At 43.6% G+C, this 25,013-nt stretch overlaps 1 protein-coding gene across 1 annotated transcript in view; it reads left to right on the plus strand.

Moving 5' to 3' along the window:
• Nucleotides 1–21,232, plus strand: part of LOC126092336 (uncharacterized) — a 57,509-nt gene extending 36,277 nt beyond the window's left edge. Inside the window, exon 2 of the mRNA XM_049907875.1 lies at nt 19,349–21,232. Within this exon, the coding sequence (XP_049763832.1) occupies nt 19,352–20,596 (1,245 nt within the window). The 5' untranslated portion in view covers nt 19,349–19,351 and the 3' untranslated portion in view covers nt 20,597–21,232. The remainder of the gene's footprint in view (nt 1–19,348) is intronic.
• Nucleotides 21,233–25,013: the final 3,781 nt, after the last annotated feature.

The raw sequence follows: 25,013 nt of genomic DNA on the forward strand, positions 1-25,013 counted from the left end.
TTTAATTGACTGAACATAGATCATATGTATCGATTTTTTAAGACAAGAGAAAGCAAAACAAAGGAATTAACACCGCTCTCTTGTCGCAGCCAGTAGGCATTATTCTTTGCCCTAGAAGGACGTAATATTTTGTGTGGCTCCGCAGTTAGCCACATTGATATGGCAGAAAAGAGGCGCAGAATTAATAAGTCGCTCTCATTTATAAATTATCTGCAATTATTTACCTAGAATTTTACGTGTCATTCATATTGTAATGTATATGTTGAAATGAATACATGTATTATTTAATCGTATGCTTTTCTCTGTGTTAGTAGTTTTAGTCACCGCATTCTCATGATTGAAGCTGAGGTCAGATATCAGATTTTGTCTACAAAAAATATATAATGAGGCCTGGCTAAGTTCCGTACATCTTCGGACGTGCGAAGCTCGATAAATTCACGGCGTAAATTGCATTTACTTTATTGTGTTACCGCAATGAACAATGCTACGTAAGACTTTATGAAACATTAAGGAATTCAATTCCAATCTTAAAGGCGAAACAAACTTTAATCTCTCAGTTACTTATCCAAACAATTATTATTATTACAATTTATATTATTATTATATTACAAGAGAAGACAAGGCTGCAACCTGTCTCCACTGTTGTTCATATTATTTATGGATCATATGTTGAAAACAATAGACTGGCTGGGTGAGATTAAGATATGTGAACACAAAATACGCAGACTTGCATATGCGGATGACTTAGTTGTGATGGCAGATTCGATTGAAAGTTTGCAACTTAATATTTCAGAGCTAGATCAGAAATGTAAGACTATAGTATGAAGATTAGCATCTCCAAAACGAGAGTAATGTCACTGGGAAAGAAATATAAACGGATTGAGTGCCAAGTAGGAGGAACAAAGTTAGAACAGGTGGACGGTTTCAAGTACTTAGGATGCATATTCTCACAGGATGGCAACATAGTGAAAGAACTGGAAGCGAGGTGTAGCAAAGCTAATGCAGTGAGCGCTCAGCTACGATCTACTCTCTTCTGCAAGAAGGAAGTCAGTACCAAGACTAAGTTATCTGTGCACCGTTCAATCTTTCGACCAACTTTGTTGTATGGGAGCGAAAGCTGGGTGGATTCAGGTTACCTTATCAACAAGGTTGAGGTTACGGATATGAAAGTAGCTAGGATGATTGCAGGTACTAGTAGATGGGAACAATGGCAGGAGGGTGTCCACAATGAGGAAATCAAAGAAAAACTGGGAATGAACTCTATAGATGTAGCAGTCAGGGCGAACAGGCTTAGATGGTGGTGTCATGTTACACGCATGGGAGAAGCAAGGTTACCCAAGAGACTCATGGATTCAGCAGTAGAGGGTAGGAGGAGTCGGGGCAGACCGAGGAGAAGGTACCTGGATTCGGTTAAGAATGATTTTGAAGTAATAGGTTTAACATCAGAAGAGGCACCAATGTTAGCACTGAATACGGGATCATGGAGGAACTGTATAAGGGGGGCTATGCTCCAGACTGAACGCTGAAAGGCATAATCAGTCTTAAATGATGATGATGATATTATTATTTTATTTTATTTTTATTTCTTAAACCGCGCGGTCTAGGGCGCCTTGCCACCGTTGCAGGGCTCCTGCCGTCGGAGGTCCGAGTCCTCCCTCGGGCATCGCTGTGTGTGTTGTCCTTAGCGTAAGTTTAAGTTGGATTAAGTAGTGTGTAAACTGATGAGCTCAGCAGTTTGGTCCCATAGAAACTTATTACTACTACTACTACTACTACTACTACTACTACTACTACGACTACCACCATTCGTCTCTGTCCCACTTAGAGGGTGCCCAGCGAAGGAGTCCCTAACTTTAAAAATCTCGGAAACTAAAGTCGATAGTCGAACGCTACAAAAGATATGTTTATTTTATACAAAAGTTTCGAAATAGTTCGAAAAGATAGTAACACACGGTGCTGTACATTGTGTAGCTCGCACAGCGTCAGCTCGCTCAATTAAACTCATCCTCGACGAGCAGTCTCGAAACGTGGTTAGGTTACGCTAGGTTCAGCAGTACACTTCTTGTGAAGCACAACGCCTCTCTTGTTGCGTCTTCCACTGCAGTAAGCTGGGCATACCTGTAACGCTCTCACGTCGACTAAATGATCCCATGGCGGATCGCGCCGCTCTTTGTTGGCTCTTCTCTATCTTTCCTATCAATCCTACGTGGTAAGCGTCCCATACTAACGAACAATACTCAAGAATCGATCGAATAAGCGACTTGTGGATGAATTACATTTCCTTAAGATTCTTTCTACGAATCTCAATCTATACTCTGTTCCAGGCGCGACTCTTGGTTTCTATACTGGGGAAGGCTGCGGCATTTATCGATCGGAGCCAACATAGACCTCGGGTTATGCTACACATTAGTCTGACATAAACAACTAAGAATTCAGGTGGACGGGGTGGGCAGATCACTCTCTACCCATAATTCTACGTACTGTATCTTCTACAATCAGGTATTAAATATCATTAGAAGCTAACTTCGAGTTAAAATCTTTGGTAAGTGTTTTTATACATCATTTCATTTTCTGACACTTTGCAGCAAATCATATAGAAAGACGCGTTTCGGAGAGATCTTTAATGCGGGTCTGGATGCACAAAGTTCTTTCACTTTCATTCTATGGCCGTGTTCCAAGTTTTTACCTATTAAATTGCACACTGAATTCATATTGCGCTTGTTTCACACTCGCGGTATGTCGCAGATATTCACCAGCAAGTAAAACTCACTAAAATCTTGCAAAATATACTCCGAAAAAGAAACTTGCTAATATTACACGGTATCAACAAAAGCAGTCAGCATCAGCAAGCAAGGAAAGTAAAATAACGGGACAAATTTCGCGCGCTTTGTCTAACCACTTAAGAAACTCTCGCTAGATGGCAGTACTGGTATGTTACTGTAGTGTAGTGCACTCTGGCGGGATTTTTGCAAACTTATTCTAAATGTGGATAAAATAGCCAATGGCTGAAACAAAACAACTATGTAAAACATTATCAAAACAATAATACTAAATGTCGATTAATGACGCATCGAAGCGTAGTAGAGATGTGCAGAGACAGAGATTGGATAGCGAAGTTTCGGCCACTCTACATTCCTTTATTACATAGATAGTGGAACCTGAAAAATGTGTGGTGATTGGTATGACACCCTTAGGCTGCAAGCTCTGAGCCTTCGGGTCGCCCATAAAGAGCAGTACTATGTAGAAGCCACGCCCCCAAACCGCTACTACATGCAGCTTACGGGCGTTCCATGACGCAGCCTAAACACTACTAACCGTTCGGAAAACATCTATCGATACAAACAGTTCCAAAAACGTTGACCGCCGTTATTTTAATCGGAATGGGAAATATGCGAAATTCGTCCTGATAATTTAAATTATGTAATACGTTATTGCGAAATTTACTTTAACATATATTTTGGGGCGGCTCCGCCTCAGAGCCTTTAATTACGAGCCGCGCCTGCTCTGTCCATTGTAAGAATAAACCTGATGTAAGCATTACACCATGTTTTCCTCTACGTTTGCTTGAATCTCATTGGATTGCGTTTCACGTGTAGCGGAAGCCAAGCTGTGACCAGTACAGCCAAGTACGATCATAAGAATACGTTTTATGCTGTGTTACCTGCACATAGATTGAGCGATAATGTGCGGGACAATAGCTTCATCGGCCCATTAAACTTGGACTGCAGTGGCCAACCAGGCGTCCAACCAACCTGCAATAATGTGAGCAGTTGCAGTTCAGACGTGAAAAGAGACGGGCAAAGAAACAGTATGGTCTCGAATGTCATTTAATTTTTAAAGAGAATGAAATAATATCCGGCAAAACTCCAGCACTACAGCGCGCTTCTTAGGTAACGAGACGGAAAGCATAAAATGCTCTCGTTCTCACCTGAGATAGTACTCTGTTTACAAACAAGAGTGATGAAAATTCCTAACTTAAACATACGGTAATTTTTCTGAACGACCTATGTGTGATGCAAAAGCATACTGCAGGGATTTCACCGTACTATCGAATACTGAAGCCACTGAAGATATTAATTACAGTCAGCCTTCTGGTAATCTCTTAGCTCTTTTCTTATCCGAATTCGAGAAATACATTTCAGTTCTCGAACTACCATCAGCTACGTTGATGGCTCTGAGCACTATGCGACTTAACTTCTGAGGTCATGAGTCGCCTAGAACTTAGAACTAATTAAACCTAACTAACCTAAGGACGTTTCCAGAATGAGATTTTCACTCTGCAGCGGAGTGTGCGTTGATATAAGGACATCACACACATCAATGCCCGAGGCAGGATTCGAACCTGCGATCGTAGCGGTGGCTCGGTTCCAGACTACAGTGCCTAGAACCGCACGGCCACCTCGGCCGGCAGCTACGTTGATAACGAGTCGATCAACAACAGAATCCACGATGCCACCCAGGCGCCGCATTTCCTCTTCTTTTATGACGTGCCGTTCTATATCCTGTCAGCGTTCAGCAGTGACCTGTGAAAAAGCTGCGTGCGTTAGTGCCGGTATGTCTGGAGCCTAACGTCTTGTGCCTTCTCCAGATAAGTTCCGTTAGGTTCATATTGTAATGGTACAGTGGCAAATGTAAAAGTGCAGCATTTGTATGGTGTGCTCGATGCTGTGAAAATAGTGGTTTTTCATGTTTCAACTCCACACATCAATATCTGTGGCATGAAACAATGGACATAGTCCAAATAAAGAATATTCGGTTTTCATTTTTACCTTACATATTAAATTGTTATCTTTGAGCCGGCTGAAGTGGCCGAGCGGTTCTAGGCGCTTCAGTCTGGATCCGCGCGACCGCTACGCCTCGGGCATAGATGTATCTGATGTCCTTAGGTTAGTTAGGTTCAAGTAGTTCTAAGTTCTAGGGGACTGATGACCTCATCTGTTAAGTCCCATAGTGCTCAGAGCCATGTGAACCTCTTTTTCGATAACTGAGAATTTGTATTTGAAATGAAAACAGGAATTTCACGTGCAGTATGTAATTAAAAACAAGAAAACGTGCATTATACATAAAAAATTATGTTTAATTTTACAATTATGAGATGTAGGTATTTCAAATTGAACGAGAAAAATAATTGGCCATAGGCGAGGCTTGAACCAGTGAATCGTAAAATGTAATAAGTTTCGTAGATGTTCCCCTACCAGCTTTTTTTTTAATTTAATTACAATCTTACCTATCTAGCCTAAAAGCAAAAACAAAGCTAGTGCCACCGCCACTTTCATCCTAAAGCTAACTAGGACGGCCGTTCGCCACCACTTCAAGTTCCGCCAACGAACAAAAATGAAATATGCCTCTGAATTTGGTATAAAAAAAATAAAATAAAAGGAAAAGGAAAGGGTATAATACTTTATTATATTTTATTTGTTGTGCATTTTGTTCTTATTTTGTGCTTGTGTATTTATTTGGATACGAACACAGGTCTCCTGTCCAGTGTTTTTAATCTTTTTTTTATTTATATAGATATCAATGTGCGAACAGTCATAGTTAATCAAGCCTGGAAAACTAAAACAGAATGAAGATGCCATCGAAGATATGAAACATAAATAACATGAAAAGAAAGCTACCACGTCGTAGTGAGGCTTCCCAGCGACTGCGCCCACTGATAAGGATTGTGCAATATATGCTCGTTTTCGGTTCGTTCTGACCTCATCTGCCACTGCCTGGAACATTCCAGCTGCACGGCGGGCTGTGAAAGGCACTCCATAGGTAGTTCGCGAAGCACTGTCGATATCTGGTATGCCCGGAAATAGCATGATGTCTTTCTTGCAAATAGAGCCAGAAGTCAAGGAAATTCTTCTGTCCGTCACGACAGAGGTAATGGACTGCATGTCCACGTATCCAGGTGACAGAGTTGGTTCGAGTCTTGGGGTAAAATGTCTCATCCGGAAACAATAACGTGCGTGCAGATATATGCTCCGGCCGAACTCGCAAGAGATAAGCCAGCATCTGCCGCACTAGGTGCCAAACCGCTTCCGCCTCTCCACAGCTGAGGCGGTGCTCGTCCTGTAGTGGCACCGGCGCTCTTAGTGAAGCAGGTCGTAGCGCCGTCAGAAGCAGACTCGTGAGGCTCGTAGGACAACGGCGAAGCAGACATAGATGTGAGCTAACATAGAGGGCAATGGCCCTATCATGGACGTTAGCTAGGCCGAGACCACCTTTTTCCTTGGGGAGGGTAAGAGATACGTATCTGATCTTCAGTAACATACCAGCGGTGACGAAGTACCCCAGCGCTGCCATAATGCTACGAGCCAAGGGCTTCGGAATGGGTAGCGTTTGGGCGACATGCGGTATGCGGGACGCAAGGTATACATTGTCATAATACGCCCGCTGAACGATGTTGAGGGATCGCAAGCGCTGATTTGCAATTCCGGCCCTAATTTGGTTAAGAAGGCGTCGATAATTGAGCGTCGTCGCGCGTCGCATGTCGTTCATGAAATCTAAGCCCAAGCAGCGTACAGTATCACTGAAGCGTAAGGGGGCAATGTGTTCCTGCGGTAGCCCAATTCCGATGCTCAAGGCGACGGACTTGTCAACGTTGATTTGGCTACCAGAAGCTGTACCGTAGGTTGCAATCCAGTCCAATGCCGCGGCCATGTCGTCAGCTCCACGTATGACGATCATCAAATCATCCGCATATGCGGTGCAACGATAGATGGAGCCGCCGAACTGTATCCCAGTGAGTCTGTCTCGGAGACCACACAACAAAGGTTCTAAGGCCAATGCAAATAACAATGTTGATAATGGACATCCCTGTCGTACTGATCGGCGGATCGGCATGGGTGCCGTCAGTCTTCCATTAACAAGAACTCGAGAAGTTGCCCCATGCAGAAGGCGTGTCAACACTGTGATAAAGGGGTCGGGGTTTTCCATGCACCGTAGAACGGCCGTGAGGAAAGTGTGGCCCACACGGTCAAAAGCCTGGCTAAAGTCGATAGACGCGAGGGCTGCCGGCAAACGTCTCACCCGTGCAAGGGAGATGAGATCTCTGTAACGACATAACGCAGTTCTGATGTTGTTGGGTCCCCCCAAGGACGTTTGATCACCGGACAAGACGTGCAATAGTGTGCCGCGAATACGTTCCGATAGCAGCCTCGAAAAGATCTTGAAGTCGCTGTTCAATAACGTTAAGGGACGATAATCACGGACATGATTCCGACCCTTCGGCTTATGGATGGGGACAATCAGACCTTCCAAGAATGGTGCAGGCAATGTTATACCCGGGGACATCAATTCCTGGCAAACTTCAATCAAACACGGTAGCAACAGTTGTTTAAAGGTTCGATAGAACTCTAATGGAAATCCATCGATTCCTGGTGATTTATGGGGAGCACCTTTACCAATGGCGTCGAGCACTTCCTCTTCTGTCACTTCTCCCAGTAAAGTCGGTACCATGTCTGGTGGAACTGTACCGTGGACATGTGATGAAACGGTGTCTACCGTTGCCATATCAGGGAGCACTGCTGAATAAAGTTGAGCGTAATGCCCATAGAAGGCTTCTACTATATCTGCTTGTTCCACCACGTGTCGACCGTCGTCGGTTATCATGTCGGTTACCAGTGCCCTACGGCGCCTCTTGCGTTCTAGGAGCACGTGGTGCACAGATGGCCTTTCTGATTGTATCATGTCTGGAGCACGCGACCGTATAACAGCGCCTTGTAAATGATGGCGTGCTAAGGAGACGAGCTGCGCTTTCGCGCGATTGACTATGATCTGCCTGTCAGGTGAGGGCTCCATAGCAAGACATTCCCGTAGGACGGTGTAATAAAAGTTTTCCGTGCTCCTCCTCCATGCCGCTGCTTCCCGGCCGTAAGCCATGAAGGTGCGCCTAAGTGCAGGATTCGCACATTCAATCCACCAACTGAGGGTCGATCGATAACGACCACGACGCTGTAAGGACGCGTTCCACGACTCTTCGACAGCACCTTTACATGCCGGCTCGTCCAGATGGGCGACGTTCAGTTTCCAGGGGGGCCTACTGCGCCACACACGTGCAGGTTGGAGGGCAATGGTGCAAATATAGGCTGTGTGGTCGGAGAATGCAGTGGGCCAGAGCTCTGCTCCTCTCGTCGCCGTCGAAAGGGTGCTTGTGACGTAAATCCTGTCCAACCGACTTGATGAATGGCTTGTATAATGGGTGTAACCAGGAGCTGGGCCATGGATGTGGCGCCACGTGTCAATCAGGTCACGCACTAGCATTGCCAATTCAGCACACTGGACGTGATGTGGCTGCTGATCAGACGGAGATAATGTACAGTTAAAATCTCCTCCGATCACCATATCGTCTATGCGACCCATAAATAGACGCGTAATATCTTCCAAAAAAAAGCGGGCCCGATCTCTCCGTCTCCCTGATCCTGAAGGGGCATATACATTGATGAGTCGTACACCGTTGACAGTTATTGCCATGGCTCTTGCACTCGGTAAGTACAGTACGTCCGTAGCCGCCAAACCGTCCCGTAGCAGAACAGCCACACCACAATCGGTAGAAGAGGCGTGGGAGATGTGGGCGGTATATCCGTAGAAGTCAGGGAAACTAGCGACACATACTTCCTGTAAGAGGGCCACGTCGATGTCCGCCGCCTCAAGCATGCGTTGTAGCATTGTCAGTTTGTGTGGTGCCCTTATCGCGTTGATATTAATTGTGGCAAGGCGAAAGGTGTGCTGCCTAGCCTCTGTACCTAGGGTAGACGCCATGGCAATCAAAGCTGACCGCAAGAGATGCCGGACCCACCAAACCCGTCACTAATTATGAGTCTTTCACGCTAGGAGTGGCATCCTCAATGCCGACCCCTCCCTTGTCACCCGTGCCCTCTTCAGGAAGTTCCTCAACATCGCCCGACCACAGTTGGTGCAACACGACGCTTTGTAGCTGATCGGCACCTAAATCTCTCTCACGTACGTCGTCTTTGGTAGAGGTAGACTGAGCGCCATCCATCGACGCGACCTGCCGCGTGTGTGGTGCAAGAAGTAACTGGGCACTCGTAGTATGGGCAAGTGAACCGTCTACACCACTTAGATCCTCAGCAGGCGCAGCATCCATGCCGTCTGATGAGATGTCACCTTCTTGACCGGCCGTGTGCAGGAGGCAATCGTCAGAAGGGGTCCGCCGACGTCGCTTGCGTCGTCGAGGCGAACGTTGCTTTCGAACGTGGACATCCGTATCCGAATGTGGGAGGCAATCCAGCGTCGTATCACCTTCCGCTAGGAAAGCCGCGGTCGGGACAATGTTCGCGTCCACGTCCATCGCGTTCTGAATGTTATGTTGCGTCTGGAGTTCGTGAGACTGTTGCAGCTGTTGTTGCTGTGGAGGGGGCGGCATATGGGGTGGCACCAAGGGTCCTTCCTCTTCCTCCCTTGGTACTTCTGGCGTCGATGGATGTGTCTGCTCGCCCATTTCGTCCTCAACTACGGTGCGCATCGTCGTCTGTGCGTACGTGAGGGGCAGGATTGTCGTCCCCGTCGGGGAAACGGAGTCTCCCACTGGTATCTGCGTAATTCTACGTTGTAAGCAGCTCGATCGAACATGGCCTTCCTGCCCACATCCGGAACAGGTACGCGGTTGACCGTCGTACATGATGATTGCACGACAGCCACCGATGTTCAAATAGGACGGCACATGTTTCTTGAGCTCAAGTTTAATTTGGCGCACACCACTGTAGACCTTATACGTCGAGAAAGTTTGCCACTTTTCTGCAACGTGGCTGATAACATTGCCATATGGTCGGAAGGCGTCCTTGGCAACTTCCTCTGGGACCTCGAAGGGGAGCTCAAAAACCCTTACAGTCCTTAGGCCCATGCCTGCATGATCCACCGTCACTGCACCGATATGCCCGTCAGAATGTTTGAATCTGAGAGAGTTCGAGTATGTAGACACGACTGTCGCGCAGACCTCTGCACTGGTCATTTTAACATAAACCACGCTCGCCGTTATAGAAAAATGTATTCCGACGACAGTCGCCGGATCTAAACGTAGATCGTCGCGTATGAACTGTTCTATTTCATAGGCTCGAGGACGCGCATGATCTGGTTGGAAAGTAATTTTGATCGTATCGTGTCGCCACGTGTGTGCCATAGTCACACTGAACTTGGAACAAATACAACTCGCGCCGCGAGAAGGTAAACACAAGCAAGCGCTCACGGTCGCGCACGGCGGGGCGCAGCGGACGTCCTCGCCCCACCGCAGCCGAAAGCAGACTGAGACCGCTACAAATCAGATATCGGGCGCGAGTAATTATATCTAATACATGGGGCGGATAAATTCAAAGCCGATTATCTCTCTTAAATGTATGACAGACATTAAGAACAACCTAATTCTCGGCGCTTTTTAACCGTGTTCCACACGCGTGTTTTACTACGAAACAGGATGCAATCTCAGCATTTCCATACTGCCGTATTAACAGCGCGACAATCAGAGCACGACAGTGCAGAGGCTCTGACTGTACACGATTTTTGAAAATAAAAACTACGTAGCTAAAGCATGATTAAGAAAAATGTTGATGACTGTTAATACATTTGAATATCTTAAGGTTTCATTTAACGTAACTTAGCAACAATATATCTAATCATAAATAGGACCTACTTCTAAGAGCGTAACAACACCATTGTAGGTGTGCTACAGCTTCTGACAAATCATCGCGTTTGTGTTTGTCTACATGAGGTTTATTCTTATGATGAACAGAGTATAGCTCCTGTTTTCCTACTATTTGCTTTACGTGGTAATTTAACTTATGGTCGCTCCACATAGGTACTCCTAGACGTTTTACGGAGGTTACTGTTATCAATGATGTAGTTGTACAGGCCTATTCACTGCTACCTTCCAGTGTTTCAGAAAATGACTGTGCAGAAACTACAAGACAAACAGAAAACAGACACACGTCAGTGAGTGTCTCTCTCTAGCTTCGTAACTCACATTACAGGAGCTCAAAATGGGCGCCGTTTGTGACGCAACAGACACTAATACGTACGTGCAGTCCTCTGAAGTCGCTGCTACAGGAAGGGGTTACGTAGCCTGCTGCGGACATCTGTACATTGGATTGCCTATCTGCAGATGTGAACTTAGAGTCACACCGCTCATTCGTCACAGTACCCTAGTACTTCAACGAGGATACTTGTTGAGTCTTATTTGCTTTTATTTACAATACCTTCTGGATTCCTCTCTTAGAGAAGACTACAAATTTTGTGTTGGAAGTGTTGACAAACAGACCATTTGTTCACTGTGCTGGACTAAATTGTCTGTGGGTGCGAAAGCTAGACCTTTGACGAATATCTAGAGAAAAGAGTTGATGCTTTTGAAATGTACTCTAACGGAAAAAATCGCAACATCAATAAATAATTAATGTACAGTAATGATATTTCAGGAATACATTTGTCTAGGTAACATACAGGGTGATTCAAAAAGAATACCACAACTTTAAAAATGTGTAATTAAAGAAACATAATATAACCTTCTGTTATACATCATTACAAAGAGTATTTAAAAAGTTTTTTTTTCACTCAAAAACAAGTTCAGAGATGTTCAATATGGCTCCCTCCAGACACTCGAGCAATATCAACCCGATACTCCAACTCGTTCCACACTCTCTGTAGCATATCAGGCGTAACAGTTTGGATAGCTGCTGTTATTTCTCATCAATGGTGGCTGGGAGAGGTGGCCGAAACACCATATCCTTAACATACCCCCATAAGAAAAAATCGCAGGGGGTAAGATCAGGGCTTCTTGGAGGCCAGTGATGAAGTGCTCTGTCACGAGCTGCCTGGCGGCCGATCCATCGCCTCGGGTAGTTGACGTTCAGGTTTCATAACTAACCTTTTTCGTAGGACTCTCCATACAGTTGATTGTGGAATTTGCAGCTCTCTGCTAGCTCTGCGAGTCGATTTCCCTGGGCTGCGAACAAATGCTTGCTGGATGCGTGCTACATTTTTCAACACTCGTTCTCGGCTGTCCAGAATTTTTCCCTTTGCACAAACACCCATTCTCTGTAAACTGTTTATACCATCGTTTAATACACCACCTATCAGGAGGTTTAACACCATACTCCGTTCGAAATGCACGCTGAACAACTGTCGTCGATTCACTTCTGCCGTACTCAATAACACAAAAAGCTTTCTGTTGAGCGGTCGCCATCTTAGCATCAACTGACGCTGACGCCTAGTCAACAGCGCCTCAAGCGAACAAATGTACAACTAAATGAAACTTTATAGCTCCCTTAATTCGCCGACAGATAGTGCTTAGCTCTGCCTTTTGTCGTTGCAGAGTTTTAAATTCCTAAAGTTGTGGTATTCTTTTTGAATCACCCTGTATTTAAGTGATCAACATTCCAGGATCATAAGTTAAAGTAAGTGTGAGATAAGCCATTAGCAAATGTGAATGCTAGTACATTAACAACCGGTGCAGCCGCCAGAAGGTTGAATGCAAGCATGCAAACGTGCATGCATTGTGTTGTGTAGGTACCGGATGTCAGTTTGTGGAATGGAGTTCCTTGCTTGTTGCACTTGATCGGTCAGTACAGCGACCGTTTATACTGTTTGTGGGTGACGCTGGAGCTGTTGTCCGATAGTGTTCTATAGGTACTCGACTGGAGACAGATCTGGTGATCGAGCAGGACGAGGCAACGTGTGGACACTCTGTAGAGTGTGTTGGGTTACAACAGCGGTATGTGGGCGAGCATTATCCCGTTGGAAAACACCCCTTGGAATGCTGATTATGAATGGCAGCACAACAGTTCGATTTACCAGACTGACGTACAAATTTACAGTCAGGGTGCATGGGATAATCACGAGAGTGCTCCTGCTGTCATAGGAAATCGCACTCCAGATAATACACTCCTGGAAATTGAAATAAGAACACTGTGAATTCATTGTCCCTGGAAGGGGAAACTTTATTGACACATTCCTGGGGTCAGATACATCACATGATCACACTGACATAACCACAGGCACATAGACACAGGCAACAGAGCATGCACAATGTCGGCACTAGTACAGTGTATATCCACCTTTCGCAGCAATGCAGGCTGCTATTCTCCCATGGAGACGATCGTAGAGATGCTGGATGTAATCCTGTGGAACGGCTTGCCATGCCATTTCCACCTGGCGCCTCAGTTGGACCAGCGTTCGTGCTGGACGTGCAGACCGCGTGAGACGACGCTTCATCCAGTCCCAAACATGCTCAATGGGGGACAGATCCGGAGATCTTGCTGGCCAGGGTAGTTGACTTACACCTTCTAGAGCACGTTGGGTGGCACAGGATACATGCGGACGTGCATTGTCCTGTTGGAACAGCAAGTTCCCTTGCCGGTCTAGGAATGGTAGAACGATGGGTTCGATGACGGTTTGGATGTACCGTGCACTATTCAGTGTCCCCTCGACGATCACCAGTGGTGTACGGCCAGTGTAGGAGATCGCTCCCCACACCATGATGCCGGGTGTTGGCCCTGTGTGCCTCGGTCGTATGCAGTCCTGATTGTGGCGCTCACCTGCACGGCGCCAAACACGCATACGACCATCATTGGCACCAAGGCAGAAGCGACTCTCATTGCTGAAGACGACACGTCTCCATTCGTCCCTCCATTCACGCCTGTCGCGACACCACTGGAGGCGGGCTGCACGATGTTGGGGCGTGAGCGGAAGACGGCCTAACGGTGTGCGGGACCGTAGCCCAGCTTCATGGAGACGGTTGCGAATGGTCCTCGCCGATACCCCACGAGCAACAGTGTCCCTAATTTGCTGGGAAGTGGCGGTGCGGTCCCCTACGGCACTGCGTAGGATCCTACGGTCTTGGCGTGCATCCGTGCGTCGCTGCGGTCCGGTCCCAGGTCGACGGGCACGTGCACCTTCCGCCAACCACTGGCGACAACATCGATGTACTGTGGAGACCTCACGCCCCACGTGTTGAGCAATTCGGCGGTACGTCCACCCGGCCTCCCGCATGCCCACTATACGCCCTTGCTCAAAGTCCGTCAACTGCACATACGGTTCACGTCCAAGCTGTCACGGCATGCTACCAGTGTTAAAGACTGCGATGGAGCTCCGTATGCCACGGCAAACTGGCTGACACTGACGGCGGCGGTGCACAAATGCTGCGCAGCTAGCGCCATTCGACGGCCAACACCGCGGTTCCTGGTGTGTCCGCTGTGCCGTGCGTGTGATCATTGCTTGTACAGCCCTCTCGCAGTGTCCGGAGCAAGTATGGTGGGTCTGACACACCGGTGTCAATGTGTTCTTTTTTCCATTTCCAGGAGTGTAATTCCAGGTGAAGATCCAGTATGTCTAGCATGCAGACAGGTTGGTTGCAGGCCCTCAATTGGCCACCTTCTATCCAACACACAGCCACCACTATCACCTAAACACAACCAGCTTTCATCAGAAAATACAACCAATCTCCACCCTGCCCTCCAATGAGCTGTCCCTTGACACCACTGAAGTCGCAGACGGCGGTGGTCGGGGGTCAACGGATTGCATCCTACAGGCCATCTGTCTCGGAACTATCCTTGAAATAACAGATTTGGAACAGTTGCCAACTGCTGCTCGAATTGCTATTACAGATGCACTGCGATGCGCCAGTGCCATACGCCGAACGTGATGGTCTTCCTTCTCGGTAGTGCCATGTGGCCATCCGGAGTCCGGTCTTCTTGCGACTGTACATCTTCGTGAGCAAGACTGCCAGCAATCATGTACAGTGGCTACATTCCTGCAAAGTATTGCTGCAATATCGTGAAGGAATAACCAGCTTCCCATAGCCCTATTACACGACCTCATTCAAGCTCAGTGAGATCCTGAAAATGGTGTCTTCGTCACCGTAAAGACATTCTTGATTAATATCAACTCGCCACGTTCAATCTCTGGGCTCGCATTCGAGAGGACGACGGTTCAATCCCGCGTCTGGCCATCCTGATTTAGGTTTTCCGTGATTTCCCTAAATCGCTCCAGGCAAATGCCGGGATGGTTCCTTTGAAAGGGCAAGGCTGACTTCCTTCCCTAATCCGATGAGATGCTGTCTGGTCTCCTCCCCCAAAACAACCCAACCCAATGTTCAGTCTCAAACATCACTAACGCCCGCAACAGTTACAGTGAGTATTTAAAGCAAACCTGACTTGCACCCTCATAGTGGCGCTGCTGGCCTTCTCCTTATGTCGCACAACTCCTGCTTGGTGTTTCAGTTTTTTCCCGTCAGTGTTTCTGTATTGCTGTCTCTTATGCATACCTTGGGTGCTGAAAACTTGAAACGAAGAAGTCCTCCATCGGATCAAAAGACAAAGAGAACTACTGCTCACTGTAAAACAAATGAAAACTCCAATATCTAGGGTCCATCGTAAGAGACGAAAGATACCAGATATATGCATAACTGAAGGGAAAATACAATGGCAAAGGTCTGTTGGCAGGCAAAGGAACTCGTGGCTGAAGGATATTTGGATACTGTATAATGACAGGTAAGAAAATATCATCCATGCTGCAATGTCACGTCCAGAGCTGACCACGAGAACCACCAATCTCTGTCAGAATACGCGCTAAGAAAAAAAAGAGGAAGAAGAAGAGAACCATTAACAACAGAATGAGTCAGTGAGGAGAGCTCACTGCCTTCAGGATTTAACTTGAGTAACAAACCCATCAGGAACGTTTCAGCCCCTCCAAAGCCGTCCAGAACGACTTTTGGTGATGTGACTGTGAAGTAATGATGGCGGTTATCGCTGAAGCAACCGGTTTTCAGTTATATCCTTTTTTCACCTCCAGTTTAACTTGACTATTAAATCTGCTAACATGACAGGTATCTGAAATATGCGATTTTCGTTTTTTTGGTATTTCATGTAATAAACGTAGAATTTTTCAGTCTCAATTGAATGTCTAAGACTCCCTCAGATTTTTGTATCGTACGTTACAAGATATTTAGAATCAAAATATCAAGTAAAATAGGTAAATAAAAGAAAACTTAGTCTGTCCACCATTCGCTGCTTTTCTCAAAAAGTAGCCTAACGCAGTGACGGATACATATTAGGGGGGGGGGGGGGGCGCCTCCATCCCCCCCTTACTGGGCTACCCGCATTGCCACCCACTCCGCTCGTGACGTGTGCACAAATCTTCCAATAGCTAAGCAAAGCAATAGTGTGATCCACGCATTCTTGTGAAATGCCGATTGTACTTGCAGTTTCTCTGAGTGATACGATGATTGTCCTGAATCAATCTGTCAACATTTTCCTTGTGAAACTCGGTGGTTGCTGTCACAGGACGTGCAATTCTTTGTTTGTCACGCAGGTCAGATGGTCCCACCTCAAAATCTTTAAACTTACTCGCCCAACGATGCACAGTACTCACATCAACACCATAAACTGCTTTCATTCGCTGCAGAGAAATCTCACGAAATTTCAATCACTAATTTCCTCCTGCAAATGTGAAAATATTTTGTTGATGGCGACCTACGTACGGAGAAACGATCAACGTGATAAATTAAGGGAAATCAGAGCTCCCACGGACAGATATATGTGTTCGTTCTCTCTGCGCTCTGTAAGAGATTGGAATAATAGAGAATTGTGAAGGTGGTTCGATGAACCCTCTACTGGGCACTTAAATAAGATTTGCAAAGTATCCATGTAGATGTATAGAGGTATTTTTCGTGGTTAGGGCATGGTCGCCTTATTGTGCTTCAGAGAACGCTAAATGTGGAAGGAAATAAACACATTTTACAGTACTGTGTACTACGTACAGTAGAGGAACAGTTTGAAGGCGATGGTTATTTGTATGAGCCTGACAATGCACTCTTTCATAAAGCAGCATCTTTGTGGACAACAATGTCCCTGAAGTGGACAGGCCTGCCAAGATCCCCTTCCTCAACGTAATGGAACACCTTTGCGATGAGAAAGAATTTCGACTCCATTGCAGATCGCAGCCTCCACCACTGCCTCCCTAATTTTGGTTTTTGAGGAAGTCTGGGCTGCCATCCTTCTAGACATTCAGAGAAATAAAGAAATAATCAGTAAATTGGAAGAGGGAAAAAGCGTAGTTGGGATAAATCTAGATCTGTCAACGCCTTTGACACTGTTCACCACAGCATACTTTTGGAAAAGCTTGAGGCTATAGGTATCAGAGGACCGGTAAAAAAGTGATTTGAGTTGTATCTGGAAAAGAGGATGCAGGTGGCTGAAATTACAACACCATTTAACCAAAAAATTAAACTAAGATCAGGTCCAAAGGAGGTCACAGCAGGAGTACCCCAAAGAAGTGTATTAGACCCATTGCTGCTCCTCGTTTACATTAATGATATCCTGGTGTTAGAGAGAAAAGCTAGAATCATGTTATTTTCCAATGATACTAGTTTAATAGTTAGTGATATGAAGCAGTCATTGCACAGTACTGTGGACCATGCCCTACAACATGTACAAAAATGGTTTAGTGCAAACAAGCTAACACTGAATGCAAAAACAAAAAAAAAAACTAATTACGTGCAATATGGAAAAATAAGTGAACATGACGACCTAAATCCCACAATGGAGGGCAAACAACTTGAAAGAGTACAGTGGGCAGTATTCCTGGGTATGCACATTGATGAGAAGATAAATTGGATGGACCATGTGGTGAGCTTAGCACCAAAACTAAATTCAGCATGTTTTGTACTTAGAAGAATTTCAAGAGTTTGTAGTCATGACTACCAGATTAGTATATTTTGGCTATTTTCTGTCATTGCATCCTATGGGATAGTATTCTGGGGAAAAACAAATTGTCATCTAAATGAGATTTTCAAAATACAAAAACGCGCTATTCAGATAATCACCCAGAGCCCATCTCAAACACATTGTAGGGCCCTTTTTAAAGCATTGAAAATTTTAACAATTCCATCATTATACATTCTGAAATGTCTGTTGGTGATCAAAAGAAATCAGGACAAAATGAAAACCAATACAGACTACCATAATTACAATACACGGCAATGTAAAGATCTCCACTTACAAGCTGTAACAAGGAACCGAAGTCAGAAACATGTACATAATCAAGGCATCAATCTTTTTTAATGCACTACCAAAACATATCAAAGAGCTGGAAAATGAGGATAAATTAAAAACTGTTATAAAGAATCACATGCTTGACAAATGTTAAGTGAATATCTCTGCGTAACTGTATAAGAATATATGTTTAAATTAATGTGACAAATGAAATTGCATCAATGAATATGTCTGTCAAGCACATAAGAAGATTAAAAATCACATGCTTAACAAATGTCACTACAGTATAAATGAATAGCTCTGCTCAACTATATAAGAATATATGATATCATAAATGTGACAAATGAAATCACAACATGAAGGAATAGGTCTGTCAAGCACATAAGAAATTATGTTATAAAACACTTATTAGTTGTATATTGTATTAAACATAAGATAGATTCATATGAATTCAGCATAGAAAAAATTTTTGTAAAGATATTATATAGTTGTTGAAATGTATCTTGACAAATCCTATATCACAAATGTGATCATTGGGATGATAATAAATAAATAAATAAATAAAATCCCTTACTGAGTGTCCCCAATGGAGTTCAAACCTTCATAAAGGCGAAGAACGAAGGCCGGCTGTTCCTCATACTAATGTCCACTAATAGTTACACGGATACTTTCAATCACATAGTGTATGCATCATTTTTCTGAAAGTATTGCAGTTTTCACAAAGTCATCTTCTGAAATCCTGAAGGTACTTATGAATAACCATGTATTTATGCCTATAAAGTTTATCTCAGTCAGTGCTCACAGAAAGTTTGTTAATGGACTGAAGTGGTTTCGTCACTTTGGTTACTTTTAATATCCCATAATGCTTCTTAGCAGATGGTTGTTTTGGAACATTGTAAGAGAGAACATCTATTCAAGGGTCCAACTAGAGGACTGAGTGGGTCTAGCCAGCAGAAGACTTTATACACAGTGTAGTTACGTGTGTCTCAATAAGCTAATACGATGTGATTTATTGATTAGATGGAACCTGGAGAGGTGTTAGTCTCAAACTTTATTGAACAACTTGATTTGTTTGTGTAGTAGGAGCTTTGAAGAGATGCTCACACATACTATGTTCTGACATATCCATTCGCAAAAGAAGCATTATGGCCTATTGAAAATGAGTAAAGTGTCGAATCTGTCTAACCCAATAAACAAAATTTCTGTGATCATTGACTGATAACTTTTGTAGTAAAATTTGTAGAGACTGGAGATTCCCTGCTCCAAAGACATTGTAAATATGGTAGCACATTTACATCATAGTTCTTCACCATTGAAAGCAGAACCAATTGTAAAAAGATGTCTTTTGTTTTTGTTGTTATCAGGTCATGTCTGCAGATGCTGCTGCCACAGTTCCTGTATGGCTGGATGACGACTTCATCAAGCAGTCACTGAAGAATGTCAGCAACTTTGAAGACTGCTCTATTGTCTCAGCGAGTGTCAAGGGTGCCACAGTTGGAAAGGAGAATTACTTGAGCGATACTTTCCGAATGACTGTGACATTTAAACACCGAATTAAGTGTTACACAATGACTCTATCATTCTTCATTAAATGTCTTCCAGATGGAAAAACAGTCCGTGAAGTTGCTCAGAACATGGGTGCTTTCGAAAGAGAAATTTCAGTTTTCACCAAGACGCTTCCAGTGATGACCCAGTTATTGCAAAGTGCCGACCCTAAGAAATACTCGCAGCTAGCAGCAGTATGTTTTCATTCTGGTAGTGAGCCAGTTGACTATTTGATGCTGGAAGACTTGAGAGATAGTGGGTATGTCATGGCTAAAAGAAGCCAGGGGCTAGACTTGGCACACTCTAGAGCTGTGGTCAGAAAATTAGCTGAGCTCCACGCAGCATCCATAGGTCTCTTCATGAAGGATCGTACATGTATGGATAATTACAAGACTTTTGCTATATTCAATGGTGACGCAGCACCACAGATGAAAAATTTCTTTAAAAACGCATGTCTCTTGTTAGCTAGGGAGCTCGAGAGAGCAGGTGGCCACCACTCTGCATATGCTTCCAAACTTCGAGCTATTTCCGAAACAGCATTTGCAAATATTTCTGAGCTCACAAAGTGGAAGAAAAGAAGATTCCAAGCATTAATTCATGCAGACTGTTGGACTAACAATATGATGTTCAAATACTTGGGTGGCTCTGTTAACGATGTTGTTCTTATTGATTTCCAGATGGCACATTTCTCGTCACCGTCACTAGATCTACAATATTTCCTACATACTAGTCTCAAGGAAGAAGTCTATGTTTCCCATGTAGAGGATCTCTTGGAGGAGTACTACTTCCACTTGATTGAAACCTTGGATGATATTGGTGTCACACAAGAACATCATATATCCTACGACGATTTTCGGCAAGACTATGAAGATCATTCGTGGTTCTCTTTGTACGGAGCTATTGCAATACAGCCTCTTGTGCGCTCTGATGAAAGAAAGGGCTTTGACATCGAGGCAGCAATTAATGGATGTGACACTGCAGTAAACAGTGAGGCTTATGCTAATAATTCATTCTTGAGATGTATTAAACTAATGTTACCTGTGTTTGAAAGAAAGGGATTGCTGTAGACTGCTTAAGTTCCTGACTTCGAGTAACATAAACCCATCTGTAGCCAATACTGTGGAATAATATTAAATGAATCCTCAATAATGAATCATGTTGCCATGAAAACCCAGTTTCTCTTAACACTCCTTAATCCAAAATAGATATTATAGCAAGGAGACGCTTTTTATATATTTTCCATGAGAGATGTGTTCTGGCTTCTCTTTACAAACTAAGCAATCATTCATCACCAAAAGGAAAGAAATATAAGAAACAGCCTTGACACTGTTGCAGATTGGTGTGATGTATGATTATACCTATTTTATTTTAATGCAGACTGAAGCACACTTTGTGTGGTTCTGAATGCTGTTAATCCATGGTGACTATTGTAGTAAAACTTTTGAAATGGCCTTCCATTAGAGACTGACAGCAAAATTAAATAATTAGGCTACAACTTTATTCATAATTCACACCCAAACCAACTGTTTCTAAATAAAAAAGTTACCTCAGACATTTACTATTCAATTCATTTCTTGTATCAGAAACAGAAGGACATGTAATCATTGTGACAAAAGTTCTTACCAGTGCATATAATTTTTTTGTAATCAGTGACATCATTTTTTTATCAAAGTCCTACATGTACTTAATCAATATGTCTTATTTTGCACCAGTTTGTGCAACATTATGTTTTCACAATTGATAATATAAAAGTGTTAATAAAGTAACCTGGAAATAAAGACTGATAACACATTTTTTCATTGACTCCTAAATTTTTTGTTTCTGTTTCAATCACAATGATTAGTAATATTTCTTAATCTACTCATATTTCCTGCACAATTTTAAGCAACTCCATTATTTCATAAATAGTGCAACACATTGAAATATGGGTTTGGTAAGTGATAGTTCAGAAAGGAGTGAGTGTTTTGGCATACAATGAATACTTGACCTTTTTTCTACAGATGCAGCCATAATTATTGATAGAGAAGATACCTTTTAAAAGAAATTTGAGAGCTCTTGGAAATAAGAGTACATTATGCAATGTCAGAATCATTCAGTGTGAAATTTCTCTTAAAGCACTTTGCAAACATTATAAACTGGTCTTATCCTCCTTGTGAACATAAAGTGACAAGGTGATAAGACTTGCCTGACATCAGGATACAGAAGGGCTGAAATCCCTGTCTGGCTATCTGGATATAGGTTATTGATGGTCTTCTCTAATCACTTAAAGAGGGAAGCAGCAGGATTACAAGATAGCAGTGATAGAAATGTCAAAAATAATTGCAGGAACTAATTTGAGGATTCTTCATTACATAAATGAGAACACATCTGTGCTCTGTTCTACAGATACCAGTCATTTTCCTCATTCTGATTTAGCCATGCCAATCACTTCTTGGTGAAAGGAATGTATAAATTTTAGCTATTACTTACTTGTACCAAATATTTTCTTTGACATACATTATATAAAAAGTTCTGCATACTGATTGGAAGCAGACACAGGCACAAACATAAAGGCAGGTGAAGACTAGTTTTGCAATCAGAATTACATTCATCTGATCAGAGAGGGCAGGGGGGTGTGGGGACTGGACTAATCTGGGATTCTATTAGCAAATCATTCAGAAGGTCACATCAAAGGAGACATAGCAAGACAGTGTGAAAGGAAAGTTAGCAATGAAATAAATACAGTGGAGATAAGCGATGGAATGATTGAAAGAGGGAACATAGCTGCTACAAAAATTGGCAACATCACAGAAAAAAATAATAAGAAAGTAATGGAGAAGTACAAGCAAGGAAACAAAAAATAAGAAAGCTAGAGAAAATATACAAATTATAAAAATTAGAAGTAAATGACTGTATAGTTAGAACAATATTTTTAGCAGGAAGGTGGAGGGAATGATGGGGGGATAGATGGATAAGAGCTAGATGTCAGGATATAGGTTATTTATGGTCTTCTTTAATCACTTAAGAAGGGAAGCAGCACAGTTATGGTATAGCAATGTTGGAGGGAGAGGTAGTAAGTGCACAGGAAACAAATGTGACAGGGGTGCTGGCGTCAATGAATTTGTGGGGTGCACAATGATCATATGCAGTAACATGGAAGAATGGATTGGGAGGGAGTGACAAAAGAAAGTGAGGCTGTGAGGAAGATGGTGTGGGTACAGGGTGAGTGAAGTTATAGTCCCAGGACAGTGTAAAGATGGGTGGGTGGCAGAAAGCTAGCAGAGATTGAGGCCAGCAGAATTATGGAAACATCTAAGTAACTCAGAGAAGCTGATGTTGAGAGGAGGAAGGTGGAGGAGGGGGTAGGCAGGTGGGGAAGGATCAATATGGCACACACTGTGAAGTAGCTACTGAAATCGAGCATGTTACACTTGGCATTTTGTTCTGCTACTGGATTATCAGCCCTGTGCTTGGTCAAAGTTTGGCGGCGGCCATTCATTCAGGTGGACAGTGGATTAGTGACCATGCTCACATAAAATATTGTGCATAAATTGTGACAGAGCCAATATATGTCGTGACTGCATTCACAGGTATGCCTGCCTCTGACAGGATAGGATAAACCTGTTGAGGAGGTGGAGGATGATGTGCTCAGTGGGTGTAGCAAACAGTTCTTGCATCTGGGTCTCCCACATTAATATGACCCATGTGGAAAGGGGATGGGGGTGAGTGTGAGTTGAGGATGTAACAAGTTATTATGTATGAGTGCTTCTTTGGAGCTGGTTCCTGGGGATTGTAGGTGCTCTGTCCTGCAATTCATAACTGATGCATGCATTAATGTTTGCATGGTCCCACCAACTGTGACACAAAAATAAATGTGTTTACATTTTGAGCGGCACTAGAAACCATAAAAATGCTTCCCAGCACCATGTAGTATCATGAGACAAATCAACTTCTTCCAACTCATAATAAAGGAGCCAAAATGTTTAGTGGAGGACTGCTTGCACATTGTTCTCACCTGTATGCTGAGACCTTAGATCCAGCTGTTGTTCATATGACTACCAGAGCAATGGAGTTGCACTTTGCAAGGTTTATTGTGCAGGCAGGATTCTCAACTGCAACTCATAGCTCAACTACAGGTGGACTTGGTTTTGGGTATTTTACTTGTCTTCTGTATAGTCAATGGATTGTGCTTAATAGAAAAGCTATGTGCCATGGCTCGATGTAGCAGGCATGGGATGTGTTAGTATATGGCACTGGAAATCTGTCTGTGGATTAGATTTGGGGAATAGCATCTTTCTGTGATGGCCTTAGTGAGATCTTCCTGGGCAAGAGAATTTTCATCGCCACAGACACACCGCACACAGGTGGGAAACCTATATAGGACCTGATAACCATATGACAGTTAAACAATATCCAAGTAGTAAATTGTTACATTTAACTCCATACAGATCCACCCTTCCTCTGCATATTGCTCTCTTCATCATTTTATGTCAGTTACTTATTTTCCTACTTGTGACAATCACTAACTCACAAAGAATATCTCCACATCACTGAACCATCATACAGCTTGCAGTATAGTTTCCTCCTGCATTATTTTTTTTATAAAACCTTCAGATTGTTATCTATAATTCCCTTTACAATTATGTAACGCTCTGATTTGACCATTTCCTGCGTTTATTTCACATTTTTATTTCAGTTTTTATGTTCTTTCCCCATCAAATACCACCCAGTTTTACCTCCAATGTTCCTCTAGTGTTTACCCATCACTCACTGACACCATTTACATCCCTTTTGTCTCCTTACCAACATTCCATCCCAAATGGTCCCCTGTTCCCTCTATCTAAGTCAATTCAGACAAGCATCTCTATCCCTAGCTAATATCTAGTCCTACATTCTGTTCATGAAATGTTGCCTAATCCTAGGAACCCATCCCCCCCACTTCCTGATTCCCTCTCAATCACTTAACTATAAAAATTTCTTTTACTGGACGTCACCCCTGTTTTCATCACAATCTTTAAATTTTGAGATTCCTTCACTAAGCTGATACTACAGAAACACTGTTTTCAATCTATCAACCAAACCCCTCAATCGGAAATTCCAGTCCTATCTAACAGCAGATACACAGCCAAGTTCAGTCATGCTGTACTTTTTGACCTACTCTCCTTCTTGCAATCCCTACAGTGGGAATGCACCTAACCATCCCCTGGTTACCTTCCATGAAATCCTTACCTCCAGTATGCTTTCACCAACGTTCTACAGGTAATTTCCTTGGAAAATAAACCTTTAACACCAGGAACAGCAGCCATCAACAACATCAAGATGGACCCTAATTTAATCATCTTACTAGCAGAAATAGATTCCACCACTGTCATGATGAACTGCAGTGATTACCTCACAGAAGGCCTCCACCAACTGTCTGATTTCTTCACATACAAGCCCTGCCATCACTATGGTATTCCAGAAGTTGGAAATACAGAAGTGTCTGATCCCGCCCATCTGCTTTGA

The sequence above is a fragment of the Schistocerca cancellata genome, chromosome 7, assembly GCF_023864275.1.
Source record: "Schistocerca cancellata isolate TAMUIC-IGC-003103 chromosome 7, iqSchCanc2.1, whole genome shotgun sequence".
Taxonomy (NCBI): Eukaryota; Metazoa; Arthropoda; class Insecta; order Orthoptera; family Acrididae; genus Schistocerca; species Schistocerca cancellata.